This window comes from Felis catus, chromosome B1 (assembly GCF_018350175.1).
Source record: "Felis catus isolate Fca126 chromosome B1, F.catus_Fca126_mat1.0, whole genome shotgun sequence".
NCBI lineage: Eukaryota > Metazoa > Chordata > Mammalia > Carnivora > Felidae > Felis > Felis catus.
The window spans coordinates 68,742,262-68,760,132 of NC_058371.1; the positions used below are offsets into that span (position 1 = coordinate 68,742,262).

General features: G+C 39.0%; 1 protein-coding gene across 2 annotated transcripts in view; it reads left to right on the plus strand.

Moving 5' to 3' along the window:
* Nucleotides 1-3,380: 3,380 nt before the first annotated feature.
* CB1H4orf45 (chromosome B1 C4orf45 homolog) overlaps nucleotides 3,381-17,871 on the plus strand; it is a 98,118-nt gene continuing 83,627 nt past the window's right edge. The window contains exon 1 of one of the 2 annotated variants that reach the window (XM_045055729.1): nucleotides 3,381-3,580. In XM_045055729.1, the coding sequence (XP_044911664.1) occupies nucleotides 3,517-3,580 (64 nt within the window). In that variant the 5' untranslated portion in view covers nucleotides 3,381-3,516. The remainder of the gene's footprint in view (nucleotides 3,581-17,871) is intronic. The other variant, XM_045055730.1, reaches the window with a different exon arrangement.

A 17,871-nucleotide genomic window follows, 5' to 3' on the forward strand; every position in this document is an offset into this window, starting at 1 on the left:
TCCAAAAGTCTGACAACGTACTCTGTGTGTGAGGCTATATGGAATAGGCATTCTCACACATTGCTGTTGGAATACAAATGGGTACAATCATTACAGGGGGACATTTGGCAATATCAAACAAATTTATATATGCTTTTATCCCTTGGTCACACTTCGAAGAATATATCCCAAAGGTGTTCTGCAAAATATATGAGAAGATGTATGTAGAGAACTATACTCTGTAGCACTTTTTATAACAACAAAATATTGGAAACAGCCCATATAACAATAGAAGACTGGCTGGATAAATTATGGTAAATATATACAATAGAGTATTTTGAGGCTGTCCAAAAATGAGAAATATCTTTATATAATTCCATAAAGTAATTGCCAGATGTGTTCAGTGACAAAAGCAAGGTGGAAAACGTGTTCAGTTGACTACTGTTTTTCTGGGAAAGGGGAGGACAGTATACATTTACTTATAGTTTTTAAAATTTTTCCTAGGGCACCTGGGAGGCTCAGTTGGTTAAGTGCCCAACTCAATTTCGGCTCAGGTCATGATCTCATGATTCATGAGATTGAGCCACATGTAGGGCTCTGTGCTGACAGCAAGAAGCCTGCTTGGGATTCTCTCTCTCCCTCTCTCCCTGCCCTTCCCCACCTCTTGCTAGCATGCACAAGTTCTCTCTCTCAAAACAAACAAACAAACAAACAAACAAACAAACAAACTGTTTTTCTGTAAGGAAAAGGAAATAACGGGATGGAGATGACAAGAATAAAAGCTAGACATTTATAAATATTTCCTATTTTAAGGATTTCACTTTGGAACCAGGAAAATATTTTACTTAATTGTAAAATACTTTTTTAAAAAAAAAAACCCTAACATGAAACAAAACAAATGAACCTAAGTATGTATTGAGTTGGTGAAATAATTTCACAGAAAACCAATTTTCCTCCTCTATTTTCCCTTCCCTCCAGCCCTTTGCCATCAGAATTGGGAAACCTGAGCCCAGGACAGATGTGAAGTTTGTAATAGCTTCTTTTGTTTTTGTTTTTTTTTTAATGTGCATTTCCTTATTTTGAGAGAAAGTGAGCCTGGGAGGGGCAGGGTGGGGGGGAGAGAGAATCCCAAGCAGGCTTCATGCTGTCAGCACAGAGCCTGGCTCGGGGCTTGATGTCATGAACTGTGAAATCATGACCTAAGGAGAAATCAAGGGTCAGACACTTAACCGACTGAGCCACCCAGGTGCCCCCATTTGTAACAGTTTCTAAGATGAAGGGGAAGACTGTATTTCCCTTCATGGGTTAATGGGAGGTCATCAGCCCAAAGCCAAGATCTCCTTTATTTTCTGCTCATTTTACTAAGGAATTACTTTTCCTCATCTAGCTTCTTCCTTCCTTTCTCTTCCCAGCACCACAAAACCCACGAGCCCAAGGAGCAGGTTCCTATCTTCCACTAGTAGGTTTCCAATACAGACAGCTTGGAAAATGATAGGTTCAAAGACACAGATAGGGAATTTTCTGAGAGAAGCTTTCAGCTAGGGATAGAGAGCCCTGGCTGTTATAACCAGAACTAGGCAACTTAAGAAAAAGTAGAAAACTTCTGAAACTGCAGAGGGCCACTATAGAGGGCACAAAGATGCAGCGCAGGTCAGGATCAAAGAAAATGACACCAAAGAAGATCAGTAGCAAAACAAACACCGACTCTTGTTGCCTACACAAGGGAAACAGGATCATTTTCTGTTTAGAAGGGTTGAGCGGTTACAATGAGGGGCATTCCTGTATAACATATACGTACACCTATGCTGTCTGGTCCTCACACATCAGGTTCTCTGGAAGTTGGTGGGGCGGGGGGGGGGGGGGCAAGATGGTTCTTTGGGACCTACACCTGTGAACAGAAGGAGATAGAAACATGATTGGGCAGAGGGAGAAGTTGAACTGTGATGAGGGCTCAACAAATTTTAGTCCATCATGTAAAAAAAAAACTGTTTTGGGGCAGACAGCAGTGATTGGCTATTATACTCCCACCTCACTTAGTCACCTGACACAGGCTGCCCAGGAAAGGGCTCAACTCCCAACAGAAGGGGCAGTTGTCTGCAGCTAAAGCAAACCCTGAAGGATCTGTCAGCTGGAGACTGTCTGCTGACAGCATTTCCTGCAACTAGAAAACAAGCCCTTCCTTGAAGAGGAATCTGGGTGGCACATCTCTCTGCCTGCCATGCTACCAAACCTCTTCATAGTTCATAAAGACTCTTTGTACTTTTTAAAAAAAATTTTTAAGTTTATTTATTCATTTGGAGAGAGAAAGAGCACAAGCAGGTAAGGGGCAGAGAGAAGGAGAGACAGAATCCCAAGCAGGCTCTATGCCATCAGTGCAGAACCCGACGTGGGGCTTGAACTCATAAACTGTGAGATCGTGACCTAAGCCAAGATCAAGAGTCAGACACTTAACCAACCGCACCACCCAAGTGCTCCAAGACTCTTTATATTTTAATTTTTTTTTGAAGACAAACAAAAGGTACTACATTTAGTAAAGAACCTCATATATTTAGTGTTGAATTTGAAATTACCATTAGAATTTCTATTCCACGGATTATTAGGTTGATGGTCAACATTATATTTCTGGGCAGGCTGAAATTAGCTGTTCATTCACTTATTCACCCCACAAACGTTTGTTAGGTATCAGTTGCATTGAAGTGTCTGGAAATTGAAAGATGAATAAAGATGCTTTTCCCATGAATTCTTGGGAATTAGATTCTAGTGGGGTGGCAGATAATTAAATAGACAGGACAAATGTTAAGAGTTTAAAAGACAGGTATAAGCAATACGCTATAGAAGTTTAAGGGTCATGAAGGAGAAAATACTCAGCTATGTCTGCAGGCATCCTCCTGGGAGAGGACAGGTGGCTTCTGGCTCTCAGAAGACAAGAGATATTTGCATAGGAACATTATAGGAAGAATGAATTGTATGTGTAAAGACTCACAAGAATGAAAGAACATCATGTTATGGGAACCGTAAATACACTGATATGACCAAGGCACATATTGTAAGTATCGGAATTGGGGCTGGGAAGATACACAGACATAGATACAGATATCATTGTTCATTAATATAATTTTATATTGTAATTTATCTAGCCAGTGTTTCTGAAATACGTTTAATCATGATTTGTGGTTTTTGCCTATTGTTTTGTTTGCAATAACACCCCTCTGCAGGACATTCTTTGGGAAATATTGAATGAAGTCTTGATTGAGCCTGCCAGGTTATCTGTGACATAAGTCTATTCTAGATCTAGTACCTGAACAGGTCTGTTCTGACTTGATACTGACAGATTTAAAAAATATATTATTAGCTACAGTTCCTGGGAATGTTATGATGGTATCCGTCTCTCCTTGGATACTGGAATACAGAACTTTGTTAGAAGGAACACCATATCTCCCTGTTGTAAAGAGTCCTTAACAACCACCCAGTTCGTGGCAGAGACAGGGAGAACAGAGACTGCAGTCTTTGACTCTTTCTGGGGCTAAAACCTGAGCCATGGCATCTGTATCATTTCGAGAGCCAGTATCTTCCACAGTGGGAAAACGGATGATTGTTACAGGTAAAGAGTTTTTGTGTATGCTTTCACAAGGAAATTCACAAGGGATTTCACAAGAAATTTCACAAGGGATAAATTCTTTATCCCTCATCTCTATGATGCTCAGATATGATACGTAATGGATGGAAGAATGAAATAATCACATACGTTTATTTTATACAATGCTGCTACTCAGTGTGGGCATCAACACCATGCAGCCATCAACAGATCGGCGACATCCCAGTTTTCACTATATCTAAGCTAACTTTCACAAAGGAACATTTATATATCACAAAGTTTATGTTTCTTTAATGGGAACTACTTTGATGTTAACAAAAAGTATACGTTTGATCAAATTTTAATTATTACTGATTTAACCTTTTTGTGTTTTTAGAAGTTTGACGTATTTGGTTGATAAGCATTTTGGCAAAATGCACATTAAACCCCAGAACAATTGTTGGCTTGCATTTTCCTTCAACTTGCTTTAAATGATTTGAATGGTGTTTCTGTGTGGAATTACAATAACATGTAATTAAATAGAATACTGTATGACTAATGGTGATAAGTCTGCAAGAAATAAACTAAATTTCATCTTATTTCCTTCATAATTTGAAGTCATGAGCATATTTTATAAGCTTCTCCCCTTGCCTATCTATGAAGTTCCACTTGAATCATGGGAAAGCTGGCCCCACCTATTTGCTACCCATGTACGATTCCAGTATACATGTATACAGGTATCAGCACTGGAAACCTGTACCCCATGAGAACAAACTTTATCAACTAGAGTACAATGCCTCCTTGCAGTACCTCTTGCCTTTAGACTTAAAGACTCTAGTCATTTCCAAAGTTACTTAGGTGAACATCTTTTCCCCCCATCCCCTTCAGTTAGACTCTCTTGTCACAGTCTGAATTCCTTCCTGGAACCCCCCTACTTCTTAAATTATTTAAAAAAAAATTTGTATGCATCAAAATTTGCTCTTTGTGCTGTAAAGTCTATTGACAAATTCATAAGGCCATGTACCCACCATCAGAGTACCATACAGAATAGTTTGACCCCTCTAACAATCACTTGAACTTCACCTATTCATTTCTTCATTTGCTCTCCCCGAGCTCCTAGCAACCATTGATCTTTTCACTGTGCCTATAGTTTTGCCTTTTTCTGAATGTCATAGAGCTGGAATCATACAGCATCTAGCCTTGTCAGATTGGCTTCTTTCACTTGCCAATATGCGTTAAGCTTCCTTCATGACTTTTCATGGCTTGATGGTTCATTTCTTTTTAGAAATATTCCATCATATGGGTATCTCATCATTTATCTATTCATCTATTGAAGGACACCTCAGTTGCTTTCAGTTTTTAGCAACTCTGAAAAAAAGTCTCTACAAACATTTGTGTGCTGGCCCAAGTGTGGATATGTTTTCAAATCAGTCTGGTAAATACCTAGGAATATGATTGCTGAGTCGTATGATAAGTCTGTGGGTAGCTTTGTAAGAAACTGCCAAACTGTCTTCCCAGGCAGCTGTGTCGTTTGCATTTCCACCAGCAATGGGTGAGCATGCCTGTTGCTGTGGCATCCTTGCTAGCATTTGGTTTTGTTTATTTGTTTTGTTTTGTTTTTTACTTTAAGCCATTCTAATAGGTATGTAGTGACATCTCACTGCTGTTTTCATTCAAAATTCCTTAATGACTAATGTTTATGGACTTGTTTGCCATCTGTATATCTTCCTTGGTGAGATGTCTGTTCATGTTGGCCTATTTTGTAATTGGGTGTTTTGTTTTCTTATCGTTGAGTTTTAAAGTTCTGTATATATTTTGGATACAAGTCCTCTATCAGATAAGTGTTCTGCAAATGTGCAAATGTCTTCTTCCCAATCTGTGACTTGTCTTTTCATTTTCTTAGCACAGTCTTTTTCATATAGAGGAATTTTGGGGGTTTTTTAAATGTTTATTTTTGAGAGAGAAAGAGAGACAGAGTGTGAATGGGGAAGGTGCAGAGAGAGAGGGAGACACAGAATTCGAAGCAGGCTCCAGGCTCTGAGCTGTCAGCACAGAGCTCGACGCAGGGCTTGAACTCACAAACCACAAGATCATGACCCGAGCTGAAGTCAGACATTAAACTGACTAAGCCACCCCGGAGCCCTCTCATGGATTACACTTCTGATGTTATATCTAAAAACTCTTCACCAAACCCAAGATCACCTAGATTTTTCTTCTCTTTTTTTTTTTTCTAAAAATGTTATCCTTACGTGTTTTCAGTTAGATCAATGATTTGTTTTGAGGTGATTTTTCTGTTTCTTAAACTTTTCATTGAACATCAGCCAATAAATTTCCTCTTTTCCTTAAGCCAGTTTGGGCTAGGTTTTCTGTCACTTGCAACTGTTTTTCTCCACTGATAACTTAAAATTTCTTCTAATTTATGTCAGTGTATACTTAGTGTCATGTATTTACATAGTTCCAAGTTGTCATCTTCGAGAGATTTCAGTATATTGATATAGAATAATTAACTTCACATTTTCCTGTATTTTATATTTAATTTCCAGATTTTCACTGTTATAATAAAGCTGCATGAATACTTTTGCATAGATTATTTTTCTCTTTCTGTTATTTTCTTGTGGTATATTTACAAAGAATGGAATTAGCAGGTGAGAGATAAAGGAAGACTCCATTATTCTACAAGATGATTCAGTGTGTATTTACTTAGTGTACTTTGACTGGTTACCTAATTTGACCACTCCATCAACTTTTATATTTCTATCAAATTTTAATATTTGCCTTTCAAATATATTTTTGAAACTAATTTTTTTAAGTTTACATATTTAGAGGGAGAGAGACCACACGCACAAGCAAGGGAGGGGCAGAGAGAGAGGGAGAGAGAGCATCCCAAGCAGGCTTCAGTGTGCTAACAGCACAGAGCCAGACATGGGGTTCCATCTCACAATCCATGAGATCATGACCTGAGCCGAAACTGAGAGTCAGGCACTGAACTGACTGAGCCATCCAGGTGCCCCAAAACTAAATTTTTAGCATAATGCTCTGAAGTTAAATTTAACAAATGTAAACTGAATCCCTATTCAATCTTAAAAACTTGTCCAGGAGGGGTGCCTGGCTGGCTTAGTCAGAAAAAGAAGCATTTGGAACTCTTGATCTAAGGGTCATGAGTTTGAGCCCCATGTTGGGCCCAGAGATTACTAAAAAAAATTAACAAATAAAATAAATAATTTGGGGCTCCTGGCTGGTTTGGTTTGTGGAGGTTGTGACTCTTAACCTTGGGGTTGTGAGTTCTAGCCCCATGTTGGGTGTGGAGATTTCTAAAAAATAAAATCTTAAAAAAAAAAACTGAATAAAAATAAAAACTTGCCCAGGAACTTTGGAGTTTACAAAAATGAACATGAATAAGATGTTCTTTTTCTTCTAGAAGCTTATAATGTTACTATGTTTAAAATATTACAGGTTATGCTGTTATCCTATTTGTATAATGTAAATACCCATCATAGCATAGTGTGGCATTAAAAGGAAACACAAATCTAATTCCAAAGCCTTAAGAAATAATGTAAAAGATGTAGAAAAGGAGGAAAATTATATTACACTGCACCCCACAAACTAAACCATACATTTTGTTTTGTTTATCTTGTTCATTTCTTTTCTTTTTAAAGATCATAATTAGCATAAATTACCTCCTACATTATAGGTGGATTTAGAATGTATTTAGTTTGCGTTTAATAAAGGAATAGAGAATCTCTTTGAAAAAAATGCCAGTGAGTTCAACTTTTAAACTTTAAAAAAAGGTTGACATGTAACTGTTAAAAACAAAACAGGCTCAAAATGGAGTTACTCATGCTAAGCCTCAACTTACCAAACTGAGACTTGGCTCAAACAGCATAGGCTCTCTCAGAAATGGGTCTTACTTACACCAGCTTATGAGGCTAGCCTCATCAGCACTAGTTAGATAATCTGCCTGATAGATGCCTGCAATCCCCTAAAGGAAAGTAACCCTGTAATAACCAATCTACTTTTTGCCTAGTATAATTTCCTTGTTCTTGCTCCCCTGCCTATAAAAGTCTTTTGTTTTGCACAGCTCCTGGAGCTCCTTTCCATCTGCTAGACTGGTTCAAGACAGTTCATGAATCACTGAGCAAAGCCAATAAGATCTTTAACATTTGCTCCATTGAATTTTGTTTTGTAGTAACACATACTCCAGAAAGTACACTAATCCAGTATTCAGCTTGATAACATTTTATGAAGTCAACACTGTGCCTATGTATTTACTTCTTACATCAAGATAGCCAACATTTTCATCACCCTAAAAAGTTGCTTAATGATCTTTCCCAGTCAATCCCCCCAAAGTCAAACAATGTTCTGCTTTCAATAATCCATATGTTTTTGATAACTGTGAGTTTAATCTGATAGGGCAAATTAATTACTTATACTTTTAAGACATTTTGTTTGTGGGCTTATTCTACCATAAAGGATTCACTAGCAGGGGTGCCTGGGCGGCTCAGTCGGTTGAATGTCCGATTCAGCTCGGGTCATGATCTCATGTTTCGTGAGTTCGAGCCCCACATCTGGCTCTGTGCTGACAGCTCAGAGCCTGGAGCCTGCTTCTGATTCTGTGTCTCCCTCTTTCTCTGTCCCTCTCCCGCCATGCTCTGTCTCTTTCTCTCAAAAATAAATAAACATTTAAAAAAATGTTTAAAAAAAAAGGATTCATTAGCAATTTGTTAAGTTCTAAGACATAGTGAGGAGATTTGTAAAGGTGTGATTTTTGCATTACAGAGATCTTATATGAAAACTAATATCACAAACAAAATTATGAAGAGATTTTAAAAATATTTTAGAGCATGGTTATATATCTTTAAAACATCTGTTTACAAAATAACAGGTTGCCTGGTTCTAGGTCCTATGAGGTTTTAAAATTTAATTACATTTATTTAAAAATACATTCTTTAAATTGAAGACAACACAAACAAATGGAAAGATAATCCATGCTTGTGGACTGGAAGAACAAATATTGCTAAACTGTCCATATCTAAAGAAAGCTATAGATTTGATACAGTCTCTATCAAAATACCAACAGCATTTTTTCATAGAACTAGAACAAATAATCTTAAAATGTGTATGGACACAAAAGACACTGAATAGCCAAAGCAATCTAGAAAATGAAGAACAAAACTGGATGTATCAAAATCCTAGATTTCAAGGTATACAACAAAGCTGTAGCAATCAAAACAGTATGGTACTGGCACAAAAATAGACACATAGATGAATGGAACAGAATAGAGAGCCGAGAACTAAACCCGTGATTATATAGGCAAATCACCTTTGATAAAGGAGGCAATAATGGGCAGTGGTAAAAGGACAGTCTCTTCAACAAATGGTGTTGGGAAAATTGGATAGGTCCATGCAAAATAAGGAAACTGGGCCACTTTCTTATACCATACACAAAATGGATTAAGGACATGAAGCCATAAAAATCATAGAAGAGACACAGGCAATAATCTTTCTGACATCAGACATAGCAACATTTTTCTAGCTATGTCTCCTGAGGCAAAAGAAACAAGAGCAAAAATAAACTGTTGGAACTATATCAAAGTAAAAAACTTCTGCACAGTCAAAGGAAACAATCAACAAAACTAAAAGAAAACCTACTGAGGGTGCCTGGGTGGCTCAGTCATTAAGCATCTGACTTCAAGTCAGGTCATGATCTCATGGTTCATGGGTTTGAGTCCCACATCAGATGAGCATGAGACCCACTTCAGGTAAAACACAAGCCATGCTTCAGGTGAGCCCTGCTTCTCTCTCTTTCTCTTTCTCTCTCCCCCTCATAGGAACCTCTCTCTCTTTGCCCCTTGCTCACTTGCACCCTCTCTCCTTCTCTCAAAAGAAGAAGAAGAAGAAGAAGAAGAAGAAGAAGAAGAAGAAGAAAAGAAAAGTGTACTGAATCAGAGAAGATATTTGCAAATGACATATCCAAAAACAGGTTAATATCCAAAATACATAAAGAACATATACAACTCAACACCAAAATCGTGATCATCATCATCATCTTTATGATTATTTATTTAAAAGTGGGCAGAAGACATGAACAGACATTTCTCCAAAGAAGACATACAGATGGCCAACAGACACATGAAAAGATGCTCAACATCACTCATGTTGAAATGCAAATCAAAAGTACAATGAGCTCTCACGTCATATCTTTCAGAATGGCTAAAATCACAAGAAACATAAAAACAAGAAGTGTTGGTGAGGATGTGGAGAAAAAGGAACCCTTGTGCACTGTTGGTGGGAATGCAAACCAGTGCAGCCATTGTGGAAAATAGTATGGGGGTTCCTCAAAAATTTTAAATGGAACTACCCTATGATCCAGTTATCACAATACAATTTGCTCAAAGAATATGAAAACACTAGTTTAAAATGACATATGTGCCCCTATATTTATTGCAGCATTATTTACAATAGCTAAATTATGGAAGCAGCCCAATGTCCATCAATAAATGAATGGATAAAGAAGATGTGGTACACACACACACACACACACACACACACACACACACAGAGCAATATTACTCAGCCATAAAAAAGAATGAAATCTTGCCATTTGCAACATCATAGATGGATAGAGAGAGTATATAATGCTAAGTAAAATAAGTCAGTCAGAGGGGCACCTGGGTGGCTCAGATCATGATCTCGTGGTCCGTGAGTTCAAGCCCCGTGTCGGGCTCTGTGCTGACAGCTCAGAGCCTGGAGCCTGCCTCAGATTCTGTGTCTCCCTCTCTCTGACCCTCCCCTGTTCATGCTCTGTCTCTCCCTGTCTCAAAAATAAATAAAACGTTAAAAAAAATAAGTCAGTCAGAGAAAAATAAATATCATATGATTTCACTCATATGTGGAATTTAAGAAATAAAACAAAGCAAGAATTTTCCTCTTTCTTTCTTTCTTTCTTTCTTTCTTTCTTTCTTTCTTTCTTTCTTTCTTTCTTTTTAATTTTATTCTTTAAATTTATATCCAAATCAGTTAGCATATAGTGCAACAGTGATTTCAGGAGTAGATTCCTTAATGCTCCTTACCCATTTAGCCCATCCCCCCCTCCCATATCCCCTCCAGTAACCAAGAAACAGATTCTTAAGTATGGAGAACAAACAGATGGTTACCAGAGGGGAGGTGGGTGGGAGATGGGTGAAATAGGTGATGGGGATTACGAGTTCATTTATCACAATGAGCACTGAGTAATGTACAGAATTGTTGAATCACTATATTGTGCACCTGAAATAATATAACACTGTGTGTTAACTATACCGGAATTAAAATTTAAAAAAAGAAAAGAAAAGAAATACATTCTTTCATTCAAACTTTTTCATGAATTCCCACTTGGTCCAAATTAAAGAGATAGATGGAATAATTAATATGGGTTATTAAATTAAAAAGGCAGCATAAAAAATTATCTAATTTAACCTATCATTTTTCAGATGGAAATACTGAGGTTCAGAGAGCTAAGTGAGTTGCTTAAGGTCACACAGCCTTGATCAGAAGAATAGAAGTGTTCACCTGCCCCCTATTTATATGGCATATTTATGTGCATTATATCCAGATTACTGACTGAATAAAAAATTGATGTATTTAGTCAGATATCATATACCTACTAGAAAATCTGCTCCTGGGGGCGCCTGGGTGGCGCAGTCGGTTAAGCGTCCGACTTCAGCCAGGTCATGATCTCACGGTCCGGGAGTTCGAGCGCCGCGTCAGGCTCTGGGCTGATGGCTCAGAGCCTGGAGCCTGTTTCCGATTCTGTGTCTCCCTCTCTCTCTGCCCCTCGCCCGTTCATGTTCTGTCTCTGTCCCAAAAATAAATAAACGTTGAAAAAAAAAATAAAAAAAAAAAAGAAAGAAAATCTGCTCCTGTAAATCAGGAATATTGTAGAATCCTACCATCTAAAGGAATGATCACAGCATGGGAGTTCTGTTAGAAATATATTAGAATTGGAAATACTCTCAAGGAAATGGCCAAAACCCAATATGATGAATGAAACTATAAGTGGTAGAAGTACATAAATGTGTATGTAATTTTGAAAAGCACTGCTCCATTAGCCTGGGTTTCAGACCCATTTATTCATCTCATTTTTTGCCCTGGGAAACTGTCACACTAATAGTTATGTCTCAAATTCAATTACTTTAAAAATAGAAAATGACTCTTCACACTGAACTGCCACCGGTTTCCTACTTGAAGAGAGAATAAAATTGTCCTACAGCAAATTCACCTGATGCCTTATCACTATAATTCATGAAGCAAATATTTTACATTTTTGAAAACTAATTCATGACAAAAGCTTATACATTTTAATGGTACTGACACATTCGGTTGGCTAATCTGCGTTTTATTCTGTAGACACAATATATGATTTGCCTGAATCAAAATTTATCTCTAAGGGACAGCAGTTCCAAATCAATCCTAACTTGCTGGTCATCTAAATCATCACTGATGTAATTTGTGAGAAAACAAAAACAAAAATAAAAACAAAGAAATCCAAAACATCAATTACTGCTTTCACTTTGAAAAGCAGGACAAGCTTTGTCTCATATTCTGTTTTTTGTTTGTTTGTTATTTTGGGTTGTTTTGAAGAACAATAAACACTTTTTTTTTTTATTAAATTTTTTTTTCCAACGTTTATTTATTTTTGGGACAGAGAGAGACAGAGCATGAATGGGGGAGGGGCAGAGAGAGAGGGAGACACAGAATCGGAAATAGGCTCCAGGCTCCGAGCCATCAGCCCAGACCTGACACGGGGCTCGAACTCACGGACCGCGAGATCGTGACCTAGCTGAAGTCGGACGCTTAACCGACTGCGCCACCCAGGCGCCCGATAAACACTTTTATTATATGAACCCAAATGGGAAGGAGTAGGATTTATTTGCCTTTCTAGGCTTTCATTTAATTTTCCAAAGTTGATCCTTTGTAGGTTACATTAATATCATTAAAAAAAATTTTTTTTAATGTTTATTTATTTTTGAGAGAGAGAGACAGAGACAGAGTGTGAGGAGGGGAGGGGCAGAGAGAGAGGGAGACACAGAATCTGAAGCAGGCTCCAGGCTCCTAGTTGTCAGCACAGAGCCTGATGTGGGGCTTGAAATCATGGGCCGCGAGATCATGACCTGAGCCACAGTCGGACACTTAACTGACTGAGCCACCCAGGAGCCCCATAATATCATTTCTTTAAATCAGGGACGAATGCTCAGGATGAGGCAAGAAAAGTTTTTTGTTGTTGGGTCAGGGTTTGAAAAAATGGATGTTTCTGTTAAAGCTTAGCTGATTATTCACTGTAAGCTGGGCACCATGCTACCTACTAGGAAATGGATACACCTGAACCTCTTGCTTCAAGGGGCAAAGACTAGCAAACTGAGGCATCATCGTGGCTTTTTTTCTTAACCTAACTTTAAGGATAATTGTACCTATTTCCAAAGGCTTGTTAGGATGATTTAGTGGAATGAAAGTGGCCTTTATATAACATGAATTCAATTAACTTTTTAAACTTTTTTTTCTTAAGAAGCTATTAAAAAAAAGCTATCTTTTTCTTGAGAAGATGAGTAGGGGAGGGAGGGACTGGGGAGAGGACACAAGAATCCCTCTAAAATCTCCTTTTGTCTTAAGAAGCCAGCCAAGTACACTCTATTTCCCAAAGTCTGAAGCCATAAGCAGGTTTGTAATGGGTATAAAGAGAAATAATTTAAGATTATCTAAGTCGGTGGTTTTAAAACGTTACATATGAATCACCTGGAGAGTCTTGTGAAAATGCAAAGTTCTGGGCTGGGCATTTCTACCCAGCTCTCAGGTGAGGCCCATGCTGCTGGGCCAGGGACCACACTGAGTAACACGGATCTAAAATTTCTGGCTCTACCACTTACTTACTGTTGTACTCTGGACCATGTATTTACCACTCTGTGCCTCAGTGATACCATCTGTAAGAGGGCAATAATAATACCTACTTTGTGGGGTTGCTGAGAGTTTTAAGTGAGTTAATGCACATCGAGAACTTAGAACAGTGCCTAGCATGTGGTAAGCGCCTATATGTGTTACGACTGTCCACAGATACAGATCACTAGCAATGTAACAAAACTGCTTGCTACTGTGCCCAGAAGATAAAGTTATTTATGACACTAATAATTAGAGCTCTCACAAAATATATTTTTTAACCTGCTGACTGTTTGCCTTTTGGATTTTCTTATAGATCTGGTCTAAATCATACTAAAGGAGACAAGTGCCATTAAAAAGATGTTATGGTGGGGGCGCCTGGGTGGCTCAGTCGGTTAAGCGTCCAACTTCAGCTCAGGTCATGATCTCGTGGTTTGTGAGGTTGGGCTCTGTGCTGACAGCTCAGAGCTTGGAGCCTGTGTCAGATTCTGTCTCCCTCTCTCTCTGCCCCTCCCCCATTCATGCTCTGTCTGTCAATAACAAATGTTAAAAAAAAATTATATATATATATATATAAAAAAAAAGATGTGGTGGTGGAATGGCAAATTTTGGAATACTACATAGAAATCTCATTATTTTATGTAATCTTGGTTGGTGAAAACTATATGTCATTCTATACAGTCAGAAAGGGTAGAAAGATCTCCTTAGGGTGCACTGGGTGGACCGTCTTTTCCTACAGGCAACCCGCTTTGACTGTGTAGCTGGAGTCCACTTCTCTTTCCTTCCTCCCTCTCCTGCAAGAGGAGGGGTAATGCATGCTGAAATCCGGCAAGGAAGCACTTTACCCTGACACCTGCTGTGTACAATCCTAGTCCATTTCATTCACAGCAAGTGATAAAGGATAAAGTGCCTCACTGTCTTGCTAACCCCAGTTGCCAGCAATTATCTCCGAAAAGGTAGGACCCTTCCAAGCGCCAATTAAAAGGCGCCTTTGACCACAGACATCATCTTTTAGAAAAATACACTCTAGGGGAAACTCTGAGGCAGATAGAAGATGATCCATGCCTTTAAGAATAACAGTACTGAAAAAGAGACCTTAAATCATTTATTTGGCCAAATCATTTATTTGGGGCAGCCACTTTCTAAAATAAAAGAAATTATTTCTGAAAAACTACACAATTGCAGGAGGGGTAGAATTGAAGGAGAGAGTCCAAGGTCAGGGATGGAGACTCAATTCCCTGGCACTTGAATTTCTCACATCTCAACTAGACACAATTGAGTACATAAAATTTTGAGCAAGTGACTCCAACATAAGGAAGTTTCAAGGACAACTTCTGCCAAAATGGGTTTTCCTGTAGTCTCTTCATCAAAAGGGATCACAAGCGATCATTTAAGGGGAAGAAATGAGCAGACTGATTGCTCCTGTTCTGTATTAAGTGTTGAACTAGTCAGACATTACGAGGAGTCCTACTACTTCATTTCCAAGCAGAGTGTGATCAGGACTGAGTGTCTCTGTCTGTAGAGGACCTGGGACAGCCTCAGGAAATCTTCTGGTGCAGGAAAGGGAGACCCAATTTACTTCTAAGCCTCATTCTTAACAGTCAAATGAATTGCCTTGGGAGTGGAGGTTGGGGGACCTGAGGGCAGAGCTAGGAACCCCAAGTGGCCAGAACATCTAGTGTAGTCCCTCCCAAGTGTACTAAACAATGATCCAAACTTACACATGCAAAATTAGGGGAGGGAGGTGGCTACTGAAGGAAAAAGAGACACAGTGTGTCATGAAAAGTGAGTCAAATACAGTTTCTGGGTTCTTTGTCGTATTCTACCACCAGTAATACTAAGGTATCCCCGAGGGGACTCTGAGCTAACCACAATCCCAAATCTAGGGCACTGATTCTCAAAATGTAATATGCCTAAGAACCACTTATGGAGACTTTTAAGAATGCAGAATACCCAAACTTCTGAGATTTTCCGGGGCTCTGCATGTTAAACAAACACACCAAGAGTCCATGATACAGGTGGTCCATGTGACTGGGAAACGCAGTAGACTCTAGGGTGATAGGCCTGTTACGTGTTCTGCTCCTGGAAGCTCGCATATGCTCCAATTCTATTCCTCCGTAAGGTCTAACTTGCCCTTAGTCAGAAGAAGATCAGAAGCTGGCTGATCTTGGCTCACTACCATTGATTTTTACAAGTAATTTAAAAGCCCACAATTAACAAAATAAAAGGATGGGAACATTTGTATAATTTGAATCACTGTGCCTCATATCATTCTGCAAATGATTATATAAGAACAAAATATGCTTTCCAGCCCAATGAATTATGGCACGGATGACAGGGTAGTCAAGAATCTAAGTATTCAAAACTTACGTAAACAAAGCTATCTAAAGTTAAGGGAAGATTAGTGAATAAAGGCTGATAGCAACTGGGTTACATAAATTCTTTGTTCATAGCAAGGAAATAATACCTCCCACATCTCCTTATTTTAGAGATTTCCAGACTCTTTCGAACTTCAGTCTACAAGCTAACCAGCTATCGCCACCCTCTTGGCACACAATGGAAACAGAACAAAGTAGACATGCTAGTCGTGTGGGCTAAATAAAGAAGATTTAAAACAACAACAACAACAACAACAACAACATATGATTCTACAGTCCTAGGAACGGATGTGGTAAATCTCATTCCTTTCCTTTTCTGAGGACTGTGCAGCCACTTAGAATATAGGATCCAGTGCTAACCCACACTCCCCTCCTCCATCACTGCCCCTCACAGTGTGTGTGTGTGCCCATGTGCACACACTGGCTCACACGTGCACCCTTGGACATGTGAAAGTGCCCTGCAGAATGTTGGCTCCTCTTGTCTGCAGGGATTAAACAAAACAAAACAAAACAACAACAACAACAAAAACCTATCAATTCTAGGTCTCAGGAATACTTTTTTTCCTCAAACCAGGTGTCTTAGACTCCCTTGAAATGGGCCCCCCAAATAAATGATTGCTTATCATTGACCTTGGCATATAATCACCCAGAAAATAAAGATTGAAATGAGCTTGCAATAAATCTCCAATACTGTGATAATTCTACCTCTGCTTCTGAGGGAGGGGAGGTGCTATGGAAATATTGCCTGTATGTATGGATTGTTGTAAGGACATAAAGTAGGAAGTTATTTACATTAGCCCCTATATTGGTCAACAACCTCATTAATCATTGCTTCATAAATAATTTCCCATTGCTACTCACCCAGAACACTCTGAGGCACAAATAGCAGCATGGAGAAGCAGCTCATTCACAAATTGAAAGCCTCAGCCTTCATGAATTTGGGTTTGAGGATCACAGTCTTTCGGGTCCACAGCATCTTGAAATGGCTTTCTCCAATTGGCAGTCACAATTTTAATGGCTTGAAAGATTATTTTGGAAAATTGTGATACTTATTTGCAACATCCAGATTTGATTTGATTTGATTTGATTTGATTTTTTTAACGTTTATTTATTTTTGAGACAGAGAGAGACAGAGCATGAACAGGGGAGGGGCAGAGAGAGAGGAAGACACAGAATCTGAAACGGGCTCCAGGCTCTGAGCTGTCAGCACAGAGCCCAATGCGGGGCTCGAACTCAGGGACCGTGAGATCATGACCTGAGCCAAAGTTGGACGCTTAACTGACTGAGCCACCCAGGCGCCCCCAGATTTTATTTTAAATAAGACTGTCTCTTGGGGTACCTGGGTGGCTCAGTGGGTTAAGCATCTGAGGCTCAGACCATGATCTCATGATAGTGAGATGGAGCCTGCCTGAGATTCTCTCTCCCTCTCCCTCTGCCCCTCCCCCACTTGCACGAACGCACGCATACACTGGCTCTCTCTTTCTCTCTCTCAAAAAGAAATCAGACTGTCTTAAAAATTATCTCCAAATTTGGATGGGAGTTTGTGCAGTCATTTTTGTGTGATGATGTAACAGACAAAAACTGTACAGTAAATGTTTACTTCACCACTGTGAATCACCTAAAATAATGACAGAGTGCCTCAGTTTTGAAGTTGAAAACATACATTTGGAGCTGAGGTCGTGCCCAGAGGAAAATTATGTATTGCACAAAAAGTCAGGACCATTTATTAAAGTAGAGAGTCACAGAAAGTGGGAGAGTGTCATCCCACAGATAAATGGAAAGGAAATGACATCCCACCCTACCTGGCCCAAAGACAGAGCTTCCACTATCAGGGCTACTTCAATCTCCTGTTGCCTGCCTTTTCACATCTCAACTAGTCACAATGGAGTAGATAAAATTTTGAGCTAGTGCTCTAATATAAGGCAGCTTCAAAGATAACTTCTGCCATAATGGTGATTCCTGTGGTCTGTTCATCAAAAAGGATCACAAGGATTTGGATCCTCTACTGTCTCCTACCTTCACCAAATTACTGAT